This window comes from Rhipicephalus sanguineus, chromosome 1 (genome assembly GCF_013339695.2).
Source record: "Rhipicephalus sanguineus isolate Rsan-2018 chromosome 1, BIME_Rsan_1.4, whole genome shotgun sequence".
In the NCBI taxonomy this organism is placed as follows: Eukaryota; Metazoa; Arthropoda; class Arachnida; order Ixodida; family Ixodidae; genus Rhipicephalus; species Rhipicephalus sanguineus.
The window spans coordinates 322,273,643-322,294,166 of NC_051176.1; the positions used below are offsets into that span (position 1 = coordinate 322,273,643).

The 20,524-nt window shown below is 50.7% G+C and overlaps 1 protein-coding gene across 1 annotated transcript in view; it reads left to right on the plus strand.

Annotated features, from left to right (window-relative positions):
- LOC119379495 (N-acetylneuraminate 9-O-acetyltransferase) overlaps positions 1 to 20,524 on the plus strand; it is a gene marked incomplete at its 5' end in the record, with an annotated part of 402,877 nt that overhangs the window by 315,797 nt on the left and 66,556 nt on the right. Inside the window, 2 exon segments of the mRNA XM_037648795.2 lie at positions 11,492 to 11,569; positions 11,630 to 11,722. Of these exon segments, the coding sequence (XP_037504723.1) occupies positions 11,492 to 11,569; positions 11,630 to 11,722 (171 nt within the window).

Below are 20,524 nucleotides of genomic sequence, written 5' to 3' on the forward strand. Positions count from 1 at the left end.
CTGTGATGTTTTAATGATAACACGCACGCGTGTATAGATATATATATATATATATATATATATATATATATATATATATATATATATATATATATATATATATATATATATATATTGTAAAGAGAGAAACAGGAGACAACGCCCGTTCGTGGGCCGGCTGTTCTATTCTCTGGCCTTCGTCCTCTTCCTCGCGCTACCCGAGCATGCGCCCAAGCCCGTTGCCGCTCTTCGTCATCACACTCGGCCACGCTGCGAAAGGTGCACCTCTGAAAGAAAAGCAGATTTCGGCACATCAGACGTCTCTACGGACACAATTCTTAGTACACGACACATGCACGGCAAAATTGTTTCGCCTCCTTTTCTCTGCGCGCGAGTCAGAATCCGAAGACCGCACTCGCCAAGTGTTCTCGCCCAGTTGTTTCGTAATAATAAAGGGCTCTTCAAACTTGGCGCATAGTTTCTTCGCAGGGGACGGTGTACCTCGTTGCAGCCAGACCTCATCGCCGATACGCGGTGCCCGACGGTGGCGGCGGTCGTAATGTCGCTTTTGCTCCTGTTGGGCATGCATTATCTTCTTGCGCGCCTCGGTTCGTATTTTGCGGCAGTGTCCCTCGTGCAGCAGAACGTCCAGGTTGTGCAGGCGTGTCCAAGGAGAGTGTAGCGCCAAGTTTTGGTAGTTGACCGTAGATAATTTCGTAGGAAGAGGTTCCGGCTGAACTTTGCAACGCCGTGTTAACTGCGTATGCAGCTGCTTTGAGATAAAACTGTAATGACGCAAAGAAGACGGGGACGAAGCGAAGACACGAACAGACAGACACGCTTCGTCCCCGTGTCTTCGCTTCGTCCCCGTCTTCTTTGCGTCATTACAGTTTTTCCTCAAGTTATGAACCAACTAGCTCAGCAACAAGCCCTGTTGCTTTGAGGTGCTCGTCCCAGTCGGCCTCACCGGGCTTGTTGCTCGTACAATACGGTGCCAGTCGAGCTTGTAGCGTCTGGTTCGACCTCTGTGTCAGGCCGTTCGCTTGTGGATGGTAGGCTGCCGCGAAATGATGCTCAACCCCCGCTTGCCGAAGGTAGGTACGGAGCTCACGACTGCGGAAAGTGGTCGACCTGTCGGAGATGAGTTTCTTAGGGAGGCCGTGTCTCCATTCGAAGTGGTCCCGCAGGAAGTTTATGACGCAACTGGCGGCAAGGGAAGGCACGGCAGCGACCTCTATAAACCGCGACAATAGTCCACAGCGACTATAATATATCTGTTGCCTGCTGCCGATGTTGGAAAAGGCCCGATGTGGTCTATTCCCACAGTGGGAAAAACTGTCTCCGGAGGCGTAATAGGTTTTAGTAATGCAGGTTGACAGCCCGGACGCCGTTTGTGTTGTTGGCACACTTTACAGCTTGCAACGTACGAACGCACTCTCCTGTCCATTCTCGGCCACCAAAAGCGCTCTTGTGCTTTGCGCAATGTTTCTCGGTAGCCTATGTGGCCTCCTTCGGGTGTGTCGTGGATGGCACGCAGAATACTCGAACGTAAGGAGGTAGGAATGACCAAAAGGTGGCGTTGGTCTTGCTTCTCGACCCAACGACGACGATACAGCGTGCCGTCGCGTAAAGCAAATTTGGCGTTGCGTCCCGTGTCTGATAGGGAATTCATAATGGTGTCTAAATCTTTGTCGATGCGTTGGGCATTCGAAACTTCTTCCTGGGAGAACATGATCCAGTCTTCGCGGTTTTGCAGGGAGCGTTCCTCGGTTGGGTTTCGCGATAAGGCATCCGCAACCTGGTTTTGTGCTCCTGCGCGGTGACGGATGTTGTAAGTGTAATCTTGCAGCCGAACTATCCACCGCGCAAACTTGTGTTTGAGGTGCTGTTTAGCGAACATCCACGCCACAGCGGAGTTATCCGTGACAATAGTGAATTGTCGGCCAAACAGGTAGTGCCGGAACTTCTCGTCAACGCTCCAGACGATAGCAGGCACTCTAGTTCATTGGAGTGGTAATGGCGCTCCGCGCCAGACAGTTTGCGGCTGTCGTAGGCGACGACGTGCTCACGTCCGTGCGGTTCACGCTGTATGAGAACGGCCCCTATACCAGTTTGACTTGCATCGGTGTGTACCTCTGTAGTCCATTCTTCATTGAAGTGGCACAGAACAGGGCTATGGGTCAATTGATGTTTAAGGGTCCGGAAGGCGTCGTCCTGCGATGGTCCCTACTGAAATTGTGTTCTCTTCCTTAAGAGGTCCGTGAGCAGTGCAGCTGTTGACGCAATGTTGGGGACAAGCTTGCGCAAGTACGACGCGATTCCCAGGAATACCTGCAGCTGTTTAATAGAGGTTGGCACGGGCTAGTTGGTCACAGCTTGAATTCTTTCCGGAAGGGGCTGCACGCCGTCCTGAGATATGGTATACCCGAGATAGGATATTGTCGTCATGCCAAACTGACATTTCTCCCGGTTAAGGCGGAATCCAGCGTCATGCAGCCTCTTCAGAACTTCGTCGAGATTTCGTAGATGCTCTTCTTCAGTTACACCGATAACAAGGATGTCGTCGAGGTACACAACGCAGGCTTGGTCTTTCAGCGAACCCAGTACTGTATTCATGGCCCGCTGGAACGTGCTTGGGGCGGTTCGCAACCCGAAAGGCATACGGTTAAACTCGTACAAGCCAGAAGGCGTACGGAAAGCCGTCTTGCACTTATCCTCTTCGGCGACGTTGATTTGCCAATACCCCGCTTTCAAATCCAGAGATGAAAAGAATCTGGAATTTCGTATGGTGTCAATAGCGTCGTCAATACGCGGCAGCGGGAATGAGTCGGGTATGGTGTGCTTATTTAGCTCCCTATAGGCGATGCGCAAAGCGCCGACCACGCCATCTGCCGCCATGGCTCGGAAGCGCTCGCGGGGCCCGGCGAACAGTGTTTCAGCGAGCGTCTACGCGAGTGCACGGATGGATGTGTTTTTCAACGTGATTTAACGACTCTCTCGGGCTTCAGCGATGTCGAAAAATGACTGCTGCGTTGTCGGCTGCTCAAACACATACAAAAACTCGCCAGGAACGCACTTCTACATGTTTCCGGTGCTATTTCATGAGCGAGAGCGACGGCGACGGTGGATTGCGGCTGTCCGACGCAAAAAGTAAGCAATCGCGCTTTGTTTAGGCAGTGTTAGAACGATTACCGTGTTTTTATTTCTCCATTTATGTCGCTACGTCTTCAGCGAACGCTACTACGTTTTCATTTGGTCGCCTCGCCTGCATTGTAGACGCTACAATGCACATGAGGTTGTTATCACTGATAAGACGCGATGCCTAGGCTCTCTTGAAAAACGAATGGCGCGAAGCGCTATGCCAGAGAATGTGGGGCAGGTGGCGGCTACTTTACAAAAGCGCCGTGGAATCACACGTGTGCTGCACGAAATGGGCTGCATTCTACCTAATGATGGCACTGGAATGCGATCACCGGTGCAGAATGTTCGCTGTGCGCTCGCCTCAACTGTATGCATATTGGCTGTAAAACATGGCACCTGTTCGCACTGAAGGCTTTTGACAGGACATTCAACCGATTCAACCTCCCTTTGAATGCCTCGTAACATGACTTCATGCTAATAAAAAACACCCTTGATGTATCCCACTAATACTCATTCGCTTTACACAAGCTGTGTTATGAGTGGGGTCATAGGCGTGCTCACGGGGCGTGGGGGCTTTCCTATTTGCCTAAGAGGGGGGGGGCGCAAAATCTGCCCCTTCTGCCCCATCTGTCTGTCTGGCGCGGCTACGACGCCACTCCTCCTGAAGGCGCACGCCAGAAGAAGCCTCATCCATCAGAGAAACCGACATTTTGTGCCAGAACTGTTTCAACCGCTTCAAACAGATCGCCGTAGAGTCTCTGGATGCATCTCATTCTGACGAAAATTTTGTTCCCGAACAAATTGCTGTCGAAGAGCTACACGTATTCGTGAAGACAACAAAATATATTTTTTCAGCGAAATTACAGGGGGTCGACGGACATGCACCGACGTTATTCTCTGAAGACACCCAGCAAATACGCAGCCAAGCTGCTATGACAAGCTAGGTGACCACCAGCTCCGCAGTGACTCAGTCCCGTGCCACTAGCGCAAGCTGCCGAGATATTTTTTCGCAAGTTTATCGTGCTGGTTTCAAAGTTTTACCAACGCTGACCATTCGCGTGGCCGCACCCGTGAAATCCATGCGCCGGCGCGACAGCGCTCCCTCAAAATCTACTATATAAACACATGGCACTAAACGAAGCTACTGTGTCGAGAAAAAACGTTGGTTCATGCGTCAACGCATGCAGGCATTAGGGATCGGGACGTTGTAAAGAAAGCGGTGTATGCTTACGATGAGCGCCACTTCGTAAGGAAGCTTGTTGACCCTTGTCTGTGGCAAACACTTGGCGCGTATAGTGACATTGTCGTCCCACACAGCTGTTACATCGGGCACATGTCCACTATTATAACGCGCGGCTCCTTTGCGCACACTATCGCCGCAAAAGTAATTATCAGGGACGCGCACAAGCGGCAAATCGCACGCGCGCACTTCCGTCATGCTTGCAGTGAAAGGAGGCGTCCGCTACGCAACCCGTGTGCGGTTCCAACGGCCGCCGCTACGCGACTTTCAGTGGCGCCCCTATAGGCGCTGCGCATCGCGAATAGTCCAAGCAGAATCGTAGGCTACCGTTCTTTTTGCGGACTAAAACGACAGGCGCAGCCTACGGACTAGAAGACGGCCTGATTACATTAGCGGCTAGCATTTCTTCTATTTGTTCGCCAATTACGGCCCGCTCTCTTTTTCCATATCGCCGCAACGGCACAGACACCGGTGGATGATTGTCAGTCGGTATACGATGTTCTAGTAAGCTAGTGCCAGGGAGCTGCGCAGTACTATCGGCAAAAAGTGATGTGTGCCTTTCGAGCACGGCTGAGATTGAGTGCAGCGTTGCTGGCTCACTTGGGAGCTTTTATCCGGAGAAGTACTTGGGGTCAATCCACGGATGTGGACGCCGTCGCCATCTATGGTGAGCTGCACTTGACCTGACATGATGTAGTCCGCTCCCAGAACCATGTCAGCGGGTAGGTCCTCGAAGACGGGAACGGCATAAAGTAACTGTCTCCCGGCTTCGGTGTGTAGCTGCAGGTCCACCGCACCTACAGGGAGTACGCTGCCGCCGAGGCCCCGTAGGGGCGGCTCGGTCCAAGTCTGGAGGGTGACTGGGGTGTGTCGGCGAAGCAGCGCCGTTCGCTGGGCTCCAGTATCCACGAGTGCCATGAGCTCACCGATGCCGTCGACGCGGACCCGGACAGTTGAAAGTGGCCGCGCTTGGAACTGGATGGCTTGGCGTGGCGTTTGTGGGCAGTCCTTGTATCCATGCCCCAAGCGCCCGCAGGAAAAGCATCCGCGCCGCGTGGTAGCGGGTTCCTGTGGGGAGACTGCAGGAGCGCGGCGTCTTGCAGTTTCCTGAAACTCTGCTGACTGTCGGATAAAAGCATCGATGCTTTGATGGACTGTCTGCACATACAGTATGGCCGCATGCGTCGAATCGTATATGCCATCGATGACATACTGTCTGGCTGCCGGAGAGGGCCAGGCAATATCGCAAGCTTGCAGGAGGCATAATTTGTCGCAGATGTATGCGGCAATGTCTTCAGTTCGGGCTTGCCGGCGCGACCGCATCTCCATGAAGCGAGTGTCATAGGCTCCCGGAAGCGGTGCAAATGTGGACGTGAGGGCCGCGCACCAAGTAGTCCATGAGGCATACTTGCTTCCCTGAAGACGATGCCACGCTTATGCAGCTCCTCGAAGGCGCCCTTCCGCGACGGATTTCTTCGTAGACTCTGGCCAAGAGTATTTCGTGGCGACAGAGTCGATCTTCACCAAGGTCTTGATGAAGATCGGTCTCCAATCGAAACGTCGAGAAATAAAGTTTTTTAGAAGCGTATATCTTTTTCCAGTTACGGCAACCGAAGACAGACTCTTCATAATCTACGAACTATATATATATATATATATATATTGTAGAGAAGCATTGGAACACTGTAATAGGCCGTCCTCTCGAGCACCTTCTAGTGGGTCGCCCTCTTCGCCTCTTCTCGGGGAGCACGCCCCTCGTGCTCGTGAGAGTCTGCGAGGTTGCGCTCCGTCGTGACTGTCGTCGCTGTGCATCGTCGCCGTCAATCGCGCCGTCAATAAACACCTTTACAAAGTGGTGGAGAGTGCTGTACCGTCACCACAACTTCGGTCTCCATTCGATGCCCCTGGAGCTACGATCCCGTACCGTACCATCTACCATGCCGCAAGACGCCGCTCAGCAAACGCCGCCTCCTGCCCCGACTGCTTGTCCCGGTGTCCCTCGCATCCGCGACCCTCCTATCTTCACCGGCGCGGATGGCACCGACGTGGAGGACTGGCTCGCGATTTACGAACGGGTGAGTGTTCCGAATAAATGGGACGAAGCAGGCAAGCTCAGCAACTTGGTTTTCTACCTCGCGGGTGTGGCAGGCATGTGGTACAACAACCATGCATCCGATTTCCCGACGTGGTCCGATTTCAAGACCGCCATCGTCGACGTGTTTGGCCGCCCTGCCGTTCGGAAGCTCCAAGCCGAACAGCGTTTACGTGAACGAGCTCAGCAGGCAGGTGAGTCGTTCACGAGCTACATTGAAGACATCCTTGACCTGTGCAAGAAAGCCGACGCGAGCATGTCGGAGTCTGACCGAATCAGGAATATTATGAAGGGTATCGACGACGATGCCTTCACGATGCTGCTGGCCAAAAACCCTCGCACAGTGGCAGAGGTCATTACGCTGTGCCAAAGCTACGAGGAGCTGCGCCGCCAGCGCTTGATGACCCGCCGACCGCCATCACGCGATGCTGATCTCGCGGGCTTGTCCGCCATTGCTGATCACTCCACCTTGCTCGCCGAAATCAAGTCGTTCGTGCGTGAGGAAATTGCCCGCCAGGTCTCTCTACTGGCTTTCGCTCCACCGCAGCATGTTGACCAGCCGCCAACTACACTTCTGCCTCCCCTCCGCCGGGCGATTAAGCAAGAAATCGCGGAGGTCATTCCTGAATACCACCAGCCGCCTCCAGTGCCTGCGCCACTAAGCTACGCGCAAGCTGTAGCCAGGCCGCCCCCAGCGATTCCTGCGACTGGCCCGCGAAGTTACGCCGAAGCCGTCGTCAGACCCCAGGCCTTCGACGCGGCTGTGCCTCCTACATACGTCGACGTAGTCCCCAGGCCCCGACTGCTGCCCACAATGCACCCATATCAGCAGCCGCCTCGTCCATCCCGTTCTACGACATCGATGGGACCCGCGAACCGCTGGCGCACTTCCGACAACCGCCCCATCTGTTTTGCGTGCGGTTGCGCCGGTCACGTCGCACGCTACTGCAATCGCTTACAGCCGCCTCGGGTCGCGTCAACGCTCACCAGCCCATCGAGCCACCCTTATTATGACCAAGCGCCGCCTATGTCGCCGACGTCCCGCCCTGCACCATCTACCCGCCGTTCACCGTCTCCACGACGTCGCTCACTGTCGCCGATGCGGCCACGTCCGGTCTCACGCGACCAGGAAAACTAGTCGTCGCAGTCCACGAGGCAAGTGCTGCGACGCTATCGAATTGCGAAAGCCCTCAGCGAAGCCCCTCGAACGTGATAGACGTGTTTGTGGACGGTGTTCGCGCATCTGCCCTTATCGACACTGGAGCCGCCGTATCCGTTATGGACGCCAAATTTAGCCGATTACTGCGAAAAGTGACGACGCCGCTTTCTGGGCTCTCCCTCCGTACAGCCAACGCCCAAAGTATTAACCCTACAGCGGTGTGCACAGCCCGCGTCATTATTCAAGATGCTCTGTACGCCGTCGAATTGATCATAATTCCTGCCTGCTCTCACGACGTCATCCTAGGATGGGATTTTCTCTCCCGCCACGACGCCGTCATTCATTGCGCACCAGCCGAAATAGAGCTCTCACCATTCGCCGATTTGACGCCGGCAGACGGTCCGTCGGCTGCGCGCAAGGTCCTTGTCAAAGACGACACCAAGGTGCCTGCAAACTCGTCAACGGCGGTGTCAGTGTACTGCGCCAGTCTCTCCGACGCCGTTGCACTTCTCTCACCATCTGACCGTGTTTGCACGAGAAAAGGCTTGCTGGTGCCTTTCGCGACCGTGCAAGTCACTCAGGGCAGCACGTCAATTTTTGTTATCAACCCATCTCAGTACAGTGTTATGTTGCTGCGAGGGGAATGTCTCGGCAGCCTGGAACCCCTCGAAGACGCACAAGTCATGGACGAACCAGAAGAAATGCACTGCTACAGTTCCAGTACGCTCGGCGCTGTTTCGACGTCTGGTTCATCACCCGCTGATGTATTTGGTTCCTCCATTGCTGACGACCTTACGCCGGTCCAGCGTGCCCAGCTTCTGGGCCTGTTGGAAGAATTTCGCTCTTCTTTCGATGTCGCTCAAACTTCTCTCGGCCGCACGTCCGCCGTTACGCATCGCATCGACACTGGCGCCCAGCCGCCACTGCGGCAACGTCCATATCGCGTATCTCCCACAGAACGCCGTGTAATCAACGAGCAAGTTGACGACATGCTTCGACGCGACGTTATTCGACCTTCTAACAGCCCCTGGGCGTCTCCTGTCGTTCTTGTTGCGAAGAAGGACGGTTCCGTGCGGTTCTGTGTGGACTACCGACGACTCAACAAGATCACTCGTAAGGACGTGTATCCACTACCGCGAATAGACGACGCGATTGACAGCCTGCAAGGAGCCGAATTCTTTTCATCTCTCGATTTACGCTCAGGGTACTGGCAAGTACCTATGGCTGATGACGCTCGACCGAAGACCGCCTTTGTCACGCCCGACGGCTTGTACGAATTCAACGTCATGCCATTTGGGCTGTGTAATGCGCCCGCGACCTTTGAGCGCATGTTGGATACCGTTCTGCGCAACCTGAAATGGCACACATGTTTGTGCTACCTCGACGACGTCGTTGTTTTCGCTCCGGACTTCTCCACGCATCTTCAATGCCTGCGGCATGTTTTGACGCGTTTGAGCGACGCCGGTCTACAACTGAATCTAAAAAAATGCCGATTTGCAGCACGGCAGCTGACCATACTCGGTTACGTCGTGTCCAAGGACGGCATTCTCCCTGATCCAGCCAAGCTTCGGGCCGTGACCGAGTTCCCCAAACCTACGTCCGTCAAAGAACTGCGCAGTTTCGTAGGACTGTGTTCCTACTTTCGGCGCTTCATTCGAAATTTTGCGACTATCATATCACCGCTGACGAAGCTCCTCGGAAGTAACGGGCCCCTCAATTCGTGGTCGTCAGAGTGCGACGACGCTTTCGCGAAGCTCCGTCGTTTGTTGACGTCGCCTCCCATACTACGCCACTACGACCCTACGGCCCCTACAGAGGTACACACAGACGCCAGCGGTGCTGGCCTTGGCGCTGTCCTTGCGCAGCGCAAACCAGGGTTCCCTGAATATGTCGTGGCATATGCAAGTCGTACGCTCACCAAAGCCGAGACCAATTACACCGTCACCGAAAAAGAATGCCTGGCGATCATCTGGGCCCTTACGAAGTTCCGACCTTATTTGTATGGTCGCCCATTTGATGTCATCACCGACCACCATGCACTATGCTGGTTGTCATCATTGAAGGATCCATCAGGCCGCCTCGCCCGCTGGGCACTTCGCCTGCAGGACTACGATATCCGCGTGCTGTACCGCAACGGACGCCAGCATGCTGACGCCGACGCACTCTCGCGCTCCCCCTTGCCTGACGACAATACCCACAGCTCAATGTCTCACAATGCCGTTTCTTCCATCGACATTCACACTATTGCTACCGAACAGCGGAAGGATGAATGGATCGCTTCACTGATAGACTTGCTCACTGGTCCATCGGCAACACCATCCACTCGCGCGTTGCGTCGTCAAGCCCACCATTTCGCCATTCGCGACGACCTCCTTCACCGACGCAATTACAACGCCGACGGCCGCCAGTGGCTGCTAGTAATACCCCGCAGTCTGCGTTCTGACATATGCGAGTCGTTCCACGCTGATCCGCAGTGTGCGCACTCTGGTGTATCGAAAACATACCACCGCATTCGCCAACGGTACTTTTGGCGAGGCATGTACCGCTACGTGCAGAAGTTCGTTCGCTCCTGCATCGATTGTCAGCGCCGCAAAACTTTAACGCACCTGTCGCCGGTGGGTCTGCAACATCTACCTTGCCCTGACCGACCGTTTGGGCGCGTTGGCATCGATTTGTATGGGCCACTTCCTCTGACGTCGGCTGGTAACCGCTGGGCTATCGTCGCTGTAGACCACCTTACGCGATACGCCGAAACATGGCTCTCGGTCCCTGCCATTGCAACTGGCCTCTCTTCCAAACTACAGCCCAAATACGAAGGCCCCTACAGTGTCGTCGAACGCACATCCCCGGTCAACTACCTGATTGAACCCATTGAACCATCTTCGGACATGCGCCGTCGAGGGCGCGACATTGTCAACGTGGAGCGCCTCAAGCCCTACCATGACCCGCTCATAGTGACCAGCTGTTAGGTCGCCAGAGGACTCCCTTTTCGTACCCAGGGTAATTGTAGAGAAGCATTGGAACACTGTAATGGGCCGTCCTCTCGAGCACCGTCTAGTGGGTCGCCCTCTTCGCCTCTTCTCGGGGAGCACGCCCCTCGTGCTCGTGCTCGTGAGAGTCTGCGAGGTTGCGCTCCGTCGTGACTGTCGTCGCTGTGCATCGTCGCCGTCAATCGCGCCGTCAATAAACACCTTTACAATATATATATATATATATATATATATATATATATATATATATATATATATATATATATATATATATATATGTGTGTGTGTGTGTGTGTGTGTGTACTTTACGCTTCCGATATAGTGGGTGATTTTAGGCCTCTTTACATCCATATTACGTCCTATCACTGCTAACACCACATAACAAGACAAGGCACTCTTTGGCCGCACATGGCCCTCGCGCCATAAGAAACCACATAGCATTGCATCATCGTTCTGCAGTGGAGATAAAATAGGTGAATGACTTCTGCAGCCCCAGAGGAGAAGCACAGCTCAACAGATGTGGGGAGAAATCGGGGGATGGAAAATAAATATGATGAAGAGGTCTTCTTTTGAGCTTCCTGAAGTGAGCATAAACACACCTACTTGATGGACAAGCAAGGAGGCTTTGTGCTGGTCTGCCAAACTGACCTGTCTTGTGATTCTCTGGTTGGCTGCTGACCAGTAGAGTGCAACTTTGAGAATCCCTTGGGCATTCTTGTAGCAAGATATGCCATGCGGAATGAAACAAAGGGCCTTGTGTTTGATGCATGGGTTTCATGCTGGAATGCCTACCTGCACTTGCCAACAATTTGTATGATGTGTAGGTGATTTGGTGATGTCCTTTTTCAAATTCTTGGATGTTTGACAAAGCCTGCATGCTCTCCTTGCAGTTCTACACCACATTTGCATTCGTGTGTCGCTCCAAGCCTGACTGCAATGAGGTTCATGCGTATGTCTCCTTTGTTCCGGTAAGTAACTAAACTTGGTGGTTGGTGTCTGTTTATGCATTTCATGTTGGTTTCTTGCAGATCTTGAGCTACATTATCCTGCGGAATATCAGTGGACTGCTGCGCACCCGTTACAGCACTTTCTTTGCCTGGTTTGGAAAGATTTCCCTCGAGGTAGGCAGCATTCGTGTAGTGCATGTCTTCCAACAGTTTGCAATAATGATTCCACAGTGTTGGTAGAAATTATTCATAGCAGTCTGTGTCTTGCAATTATTAGGACTGTGTGTTGCCTGTAACATTTGTACTAGGCTATTGACGAGCAGCCTTCTCATATGTTCACTTGAACCACGCTGAGGCGGCCTTTACTGCAGTTTTTCTACGCCTTGACTACCAGTGGTAAAAGCCCGGTTCAAGTTCATCCACAGGCCTTATTATACTTGAACGATGCTGAGCAGTTACTTTTCACACCATGCTGTGTGTGCAGAAATGGTGTCTTGGAAAAGCATAGATTTGGCGACAGCGCCATCTAACCGTTTGGGGAGCCCTTTCTGCGAAACCTGCTGCCCTGACAACATAGACTGCATTCTCGTGGGACGGACAGACATCTTCCCAAGGTACTAAGAAGTGGATTTGGGCAACTTCCTGTGGGAATCATTCCACACTCCCAAAAGCCATGGAGTAACCGCCAAATAAGGGAAGTGGAGATGTTTAAGGCCGTGCCGGCCCATTGTTAGGCCCCTGTGAACTCCATCGAGCTAGCTGGCTGAGTGCAGCTATAATATTTCATCAACTTGATTATTCTCAAACTCTTGAGAGTCCATCTTCTACCTTCAACCCCGGCCAAATTGGCACGGTACCTCATCGAGTTGGATTGTCAGACTGCACTTCACAAAGCGTTTCGGAAACTTTGAGATCCAGGCTCGAACATGCACCACTCGACGGCAGCCACACGATTGACTGGCGTCAGCTACTTCCGTTGAGTGAGCGCCTGATGGTTGTTGCCATGTCCCCCGACCGTCTTTACACTTCGTAGATAAATTTGTTTCTGGAAATATTCTCGTGACAAGTGTTTCATGTTTTTTGTATTGATACATTCCGTGCCACAGATTCTGGCTTCAGAAGGAAGGCTCTTCATGAAACAGAAAATTGTCGACCGCTTGCTATACATTCTTTCTGACAATTGACAACTATGCATTCTTTCTTGTCAGCTTGCCTGCTTATTAAATGCGAAGCATTTCTTAGCTAACCTCAGCCACTTTGGCCGTTTCTATCTATCTATCTATCTATCTATCTATCTATCTATCTATCTATCTATCTATCTATCTATCTATCTATCTATCTATCTATCTATCTATCTATCTATCTATCTATCTATCTATCTATCTATCTATCTATCTATCTATCTATCTATCTATCTATCTATCTATCTATCTATCTATCTATCTATCTATCTATCTATCTATCTATCTATCTATCTATCTATCTATCTATCTATCTATCTATCTATCTATCTATCTATCTATCTATCTATCTATCTATCTATCTATCTATCTATCTATCTATCTATCTATCTATCTATCTATCTATCTATCTATCTATCTATCTATCTATCTATCTATCTATCTATCTATCTATCTATCTATCTATCTATCTATCTATCTATCTATCTATCTATCTATCTATCTATCTATCTATCTATCTATCTATCTATCTATCTATCTATCTATCTATCTATCTATCTATCTATCTATCTAGTTGCCTACGTCTGAGCGCTCTCCTGGTCGTCTCCATAGGTTGCAATATACCAAAATTCGCATAGCAGAGGATCAGTGCATGAAGAACATAATTCACTGGTCATAGCATAAACGCAAAATACTTGTCGCTTACGTCATGAAACCCTTTCTCTCAGTCATATGTGGCACATACCCGCATACCAGAGTTCATGTTATATGCGTATGTGCCACAGGTGATACAGAGTCTCAATCAACTCAGTAACCGCGAACATATACATTGACGCGCGAGGAAAGTGATAATAAGAAGAATTGTTGTGGTTTTACATCTCAAAACCAAGATATCATTGTGACAGACGCCGTGTTGGAGGGCTCTGGAAATTTTCACCATTGTTCCAGCGTTCTTTACCCGGTGTTTAACCGGTGCTCACCAGTGTCGTTTAAGGTGCACTGACACCGCACAGTACACGGGCCTCTTGATTTCGCCTCCATCTAAATGCAACCACCGCGGCCGGGATCGAACTCGCGAGCTTCGGCTCAGCAGCCGAACACCGTAACCGCTACACCACGCGGCGGACGCAAAAAAAGTGACGGAGCTGAAGACAGAACACGCAAAAACCGGGGTCAGTGCCTCGTCCAGTAACTCTGCTGAGGGGACCATGCCCCTCATCATTACCGGTGACTTCAACATTGATTTATCAAAACCCAACAACGCCTGCTTCTTACACTGCATGAAAGACAGCTTGGATGTGAAGAGGGCATCACAAGACCTCGTTGCCAGGTCCAGGACAGGAGGCATCATAGATCATTTCTTCGTAAGAGGCATCCCCGATCTCCGCCAGCTGCACTTCACTACACTTAGACCCCTCGTTGCCCCGATCACGAACGGATTCGATAACAGTTGTCCTGCCCAGCTGCTGGTGCTCACTGATCACGGTGATGATGACCTTATTGATGAACTGTCAAGAACCCCTGCCACCCATGCACAACAGTTCCTGATACGTGCGTGCGTTGTCCGTCATAACGGAGAAGTACAAGGAAAACAACTGCAACTGTGACTGTAACGTACGTGCAGTGCGCCTGCGCGTGCCACTCGGCTGCGTATATATGTAGAGAAATTTTTCAGAATAAAGCTTAGTTGGGAGAAGCGCCTGTCCTGTGCATCTGTATTCCTTTTTTGTCCTGTTCGAGTTCGTGCTATCTAGTATTCAAGAATATAAGCACTACATATCAGCTTACGGCGTCTGGTGTTTATAACACCCATGTTGCTGTTGGCATCGTTGTGCAACTGGAAACAACTGGTTATATAACACACGTGCGACTGTTCAGCATATGTGTGCGTATACCGTTTGCACATTTCCCTAGCGTTATTCCGTCATGTTTCGCTAAATGTGAAAAATTACGCCACATTCACTTTGCTGTCCATTCTTCGCGTAACGTCGATTCCAACGGTACGTAGGATCTGCCGAATTTTTTATTGAGTAAACGATGACATTTGCGTCTGACATGTGTTAGACAACCCTTTGCGATGAGCGCAAGTAAAAGATACGATCGCCGAACTGCCCGTGTTGCATTTAGTAATACGTGGAAGTTCCACGAAGTTTTCTGTGCTGTAGTTCAGCTCCGTTTGTAGACGTTGCTCAGGATGCATGAGTGGTTTAGTAACATTGTGACGTGTCAGCTTTGCACGTGATGTCTTAGCTGTCACGTAGCGTAATAGAACGGCATGGTGCGGCTTCGCTTGCACGCACAGTGCTGTTAAGGGCAACGGCAGTACAAGAGGAATAAATTTTAAAAATTCTCGCGGTTCGCCACGCATTTTTCCAGGCATGCGGGCCTTCTTCCTTACTGTTCCTGCTTACGAACTGTGGTACGGCCGAAAAACACCCGCAGGGTACGAGGGAGAATTGCTGATATGTCGATGGCTTTCCGCCAACGAAATATGGACTGCAGACTGGAAGTAACTTTGCTGGCTGCTGCTTGGTTGCCGTCTGCACTGTGAAAATATCAGTTAACTTGCGTGGAGCGTAAATTCACAGCGAACTAGCTATAGCATGTACCTCATAAACGTTCCCGCGGGATCACCTGCCTTACGCGGAGTACACTAATCCAGCGTTCCCGCGGGTTTCTGAAGCATGATCACGACGGAAAATTGAAAAAAAGGTTTGTTCCAGGTGCGTGTTCTTATAGTTATTGGCACAGTTTACGACACAGCAATCCACGGCTTCGCTCATGGGTGGGCTGCTGCACAGGGCACGCTAGTCGCTTTCGTTCACTCCCGCACCGCGGCGCCACAGGCTCAGTACACGTTTCCTATACATAAAAATATGTTAATATGATAGCGTTAAAGAGATACTTTCTCAAAATTCCAGTGTTGGCGAAATATCACCGTTGCTCGTAAGCGAAAATTTGAGGTAGATTTAATAAAGAAATCATCTTTCGTTCGAGTGGGGCCGGGGATTCGAACCTAAAACCTCTCGCTGTATGGCGCGATGCCTTCAGCCGCTAGGCCACCACGCCTACATCCTGTAGCTTACTAACGGCGAGCTATTTACATACACCATTTACCGTTGGTGGTACGCACATCTCGGAGGTGCTTCAGCCTGGCAGAGGCTTGACTATCACCCGCGAGATGGCGCAATGGGCGCGCTCGCCCTGCCGTGATTCGTCGCGCTGCATGCATGGATATAGGAGCCGGAAGGCGTCCGCACTTTGGCCTCCCTTGCGGCACGGTTTACACGCAAGCTTTGGCTTGGGTCCGTGGTGACTCCACTCGCCAAACGCCTGCTCGCGGAGACGCCCTGCTTCTCGGTGGACTTTTTGCCCTGTCCGGGGAAAGGGGACCCTGGGGGTTGAGCCGACACCGGATGCTTGGACCTTTAGGGTCCCTTGGCAGAGGCAACACACCCCTTTGGCCTCGGCTTCACGTAGACGGCACCTCTGAGCTGACCAACGCAGGGAAAAGTCGCCTTTTGCTGTCTCCCTTCGTCTTTCTCTCTTGCTCTTTCCTTCCATTGACTCTACTTTTTCCTTGGGTAGTTATATTGGGTTATAGTGGCGATGCATGGCTGGCGACTTCAGGTGCTATACCTTGTAGCGTCTCCTTGTTGGGCTCGGTGGTGGGTGGTCACCATCGCAGCCGAATTTCAGAAGCTTCTTATGGCAAATGCTCCCCCCCCCCCTGATCGCTGCCTGAAAAGGTGGCGCGCACCGATGAGGCCTTAACTTACTCCCAGCCTAAGCAGCCATTTACGAAGTATCATGTCATACAGAGCCAACACGAAACAAAGACTGTTCGAACGGTCTCACCATTCCTCGTATCAATAGAAAGTTTTAGTACTGCGGAATAGTGCTACGTACGCATCACGCAAGCGCCTTGCGTTACGTGGCGTGGCTTTCCACGAATGGGCTTTTAGTACGCCGTAGTACCCGCGCACGTAACGAGCGTGATGCGTGTTGCGCCATTTGGTAGATCAAAATAGAATTACGCGTTCTGGACAGCAAATTTGAGCCAATCCAAGTGTAATATCCGGATTATGGCCATATTTTTAGCCGCTGTAGTAGGGTGCTGTAGCCACTCAAAACGGACGGTGAGCGCACGCGCGAGTACGACTGGCAAACGTTCGCGCTTTCTCACCTGCCGTGCGGTAGGTGCGGCGATTTCTCCTCGACAATGGTGAGGTCAAGTATTCTTTGGGGCCCCTACTGCCTGGCGTACCTGATTTGGGAGGACATAGAGACACTCATGCTGCGGGAGAAAGAACCGCCGCGGCGTCGGGTGTATGCATCGCGAGGTGGCCTACTGAAACTGCACTCAGTGTGGAGTCAGTGTTTTCGACAACAGTTTCGCTTCGAAAAAGCTGACGTTCCAGTGCTCGTGCGTGCTCTGAAGATGCCGCAGTGCATCACTAGTGCTCAGGGAGTGAGGGTAACGGCCACAGAAGCCCTGTGCATATATCTCCGGAGAGTTGCTTATCCAAACAGGCTGTGTGACCTGCAAGAATATTTTGGTCGTCGCTATTCTGTGGTGTCGAGCGTATCGAACAAAGTACTCTACCACATCGAAATGAACTTCGGTTGCTTGCTGAATAATATGACCATTCACCCGTGGCTCAAACATTCGGACTTGGAGGCTATGAGGGAGGTAAGTTATAATTTCTTTGTTTAGGCCTTCGAGATTGAACACATTAGTGCGCGTTCTCATGTTGATATTTGTTTGCCCCAGGCTGTTCATCGTAAAGGTGCTCCTCTGAGCAACTGCTGGGCGTTTATCGACGGTACAGCGCGCCCCATATGCCGACCCTCGCAAGACCAGCGCCTGTACCTTTCCGGGCACAGAAGGCTACATGTGCTCAAATACCAGTCTTTGATGTGTCCAAATGGGCTCATTTGCCAGCTGGATGGACCATACCCGGGACTAAGGCATGATGGTGGTGAGTTACGTTCCGTCAGAACGTTATACATGACGTTCAAGGAAACCTAGCTGCGTGGACCGTTCATTAGTCAGTTCCACATACACTTCATTACAATCGTAGAAGCATTTTATAAAGTATGTGGGTACTCGTTGTTCTTGCATTTGAACTGTGTTGAATGCGTTGAAGAATGAATATTTATATTGAACGCATTGTTTTCAGGCATTCTTCTGGACAGCCAGTTGTATGAAAAGCTGGAAGCATTGGCACTGGACAAGGAATTCGTTATATACTGCGACACAGCCTATCCTCTCCGGCCACTACCTATGAAGCCCTACGGAGGAGCAGCATTGACCCAGCAAGAGTTCAATTGACCCAGCAAGAGTTGAGTGGGGATTCGGAAAGGTCATCTCAGAATTTGCATTTGCGGACTTTAAGAAAACCAAAAGGTACTACTTCAGGCCGTACCACGCATGTACTGGGCAGCTGTCATCCTGACCAACTGTCATGCATGTATGTATGGTAACCAAGTGTTCACATATTTTGATGTGCAGCCACCTTGCCTGCAAGATTACTTGAGCCCTGCCAGTCAATAAGTGCAGTACACTGTAACTTATATAAACCTCAATCAACTATTTTGTGTAACGGTACGAGCCCGCCACCACAAGAACGTTTCAAAATCCAGGCTAATATGGCCTTGTGCATAACTGTAACGCATGCGTGCTCATAAAAGAAATGTTTTTCTTCCTTTATTATCAAGTATAAATTGTTACATGAAACAAAAAAAAAACTAAATAAACACTCGAGAGAAAGAAGTAAGCTGCTGGCTTTCATCTTATGATGCTCTAATTTCACGAACAGTTTCAAAACATGTGATGCGAAAATGACGAGGTCTGCTTGCCAGTGAATAGTAGAGTCACAAAGTTTGGTGCCATGTGTGGCCATGAGGCAGAAACCTGTGTGTCGCCAGCTCTGACACAGTAAAGGAAAAAAAAGACGTATTGCACATGGAGCACATTTAAGGCAGAATAATGCAAAAATGTACAACTTTTATAATTCAGGTACATAATCTCGAAGTGTCTTCTCTGCAACACTGAAATGTTTGCATAATAAAATTAAGTTTGAGGTCGCGGGCTGGATTTACGGCCCAGCCACAGGCCCTGTTACATTATTGGTATGCCTTCTTGTGAATCTAGCCGAATGTTATTTACACGCTTTTAGGGGCGAAGCTCCTTAGGGTGTGGGTCGTTCCCTCCTCTGTAGTAGTAGTATGTATGTAGCCAGCTCTAGTTTATTGAATTGCTCACTAGATGGCCTTTCATGTATTATTTAGAGTTGCTGTTTAAAAATGACACATGGCGCTTGTATAATGCGAATGGCGCATGTCATTGGATGCCTGCGATCGTAAAAGGCGCTCGCTCTTGGCGCGCTTTTTCTTTCTCTCGGAGTCGCCGGATGGAGACAGACAAGGCGCTCGCCCATGGCGCGCTTTCTCTTTCGCTCGGAGTCGCCGGATGGAGGCAGACAAGGCGCTCGCTCTTGGCGCGCTTTCTCTTTCGCTCGGAGTCGCCGGATGGAGGGAGACAAGGTGCTCCCTCTTTGCGCGCTTTCTCTTTCGCTTGGGAGCGGACACTTTCCCTGCATTTCACCGATCTCAAAGCGGTGATAATGAAGGGACCACGTAAACCAACAGTACAATAAAAGTTTTATGTTTAATATATACATGGTGTTTCACACTCTTTATATGATGTATTGGGCGAATTTCACGGAAGAGTTTCACGGTTTACCGATGATTTCATCCGGAGCTTCGCCCCACTCATCATCATTCACCCCATGGATATGCTGTGATTTTTTTTTACTTTGCCAACTTATCACACATCGCTTCTATAATGTCGAGTATCGCGTCTTATGTAGCCTTGGGGAATCTCGACAGCTGCTCTTTTTGGCTCGCTTCGTCCAGTTGTGCTCGCAGCTGGCGTTCGCGAATTTCCATTTCCCGCTCTCTCAATTGCAGCTCTCTTTCAGCTCGTGCCTTTTTTTCTCAGAGCGTTGTTGCTTTCGCTCGATTCGGAGCTTTTCGGCGGCCAGACGCTCCATCTCAAGCGTGTGCTCCTTCTCTTTCAGGGCCCTCTCGTGTCTCCACCTCTTCTCGATGAATTCGTAATCGTAATCCGCACTAGGCGTCGCTGCTTGAGCCCTGCGTCTTAAAATTTAAATTTATTTGTATTTAGTTTGCAGCATTATTTATTTCAAACGAGGCGGCAACGAGCATCAGTGACAAAGAAAATGGACGCTAAATTTTGTTAGGTGTACAAAACTTTATGATACTGACAGAAATATGAATACTAGTCTGTTGCCTAAATCGTGAGTCTAGTCACTTAGGGCCATCGATTTCAAACAGAGTGGTGGTCAATTGGCCAGGGTGGCTGAAACATGAATGTGTTGAGCATGATGTGATTGTAAGGTAGTCCCTCCCAATAAAGAAATAAGAGTCCGTTCCCTGCAGAGCCGTATATAGGGAGAGTCTGGCAAATGGGCGGGGCAGTGGCGTCGCGGTGCGGCGATAACGCTGTTCACGTCACCGCCAGGCCTCCGCTCCGGCGCCGTCCGCCATATATAGTCTTTCCGCGCGACGGCTGAGGTTATGTACGCGCTGTTCATTCGTGAAATATAGCGCTGCTAAACAAATTGCGAAAGCGAAATTGCGCAAGCACATTGGAATACAAGTTTAATGAAGAACATAGGGAGAATTATATGTGTCCAAATTATCGAGAAAATTGAGGCCCGTGTACTTAGATTTAGGTGCACGTTAGAGAACCCCAGGTGGTCAAAAT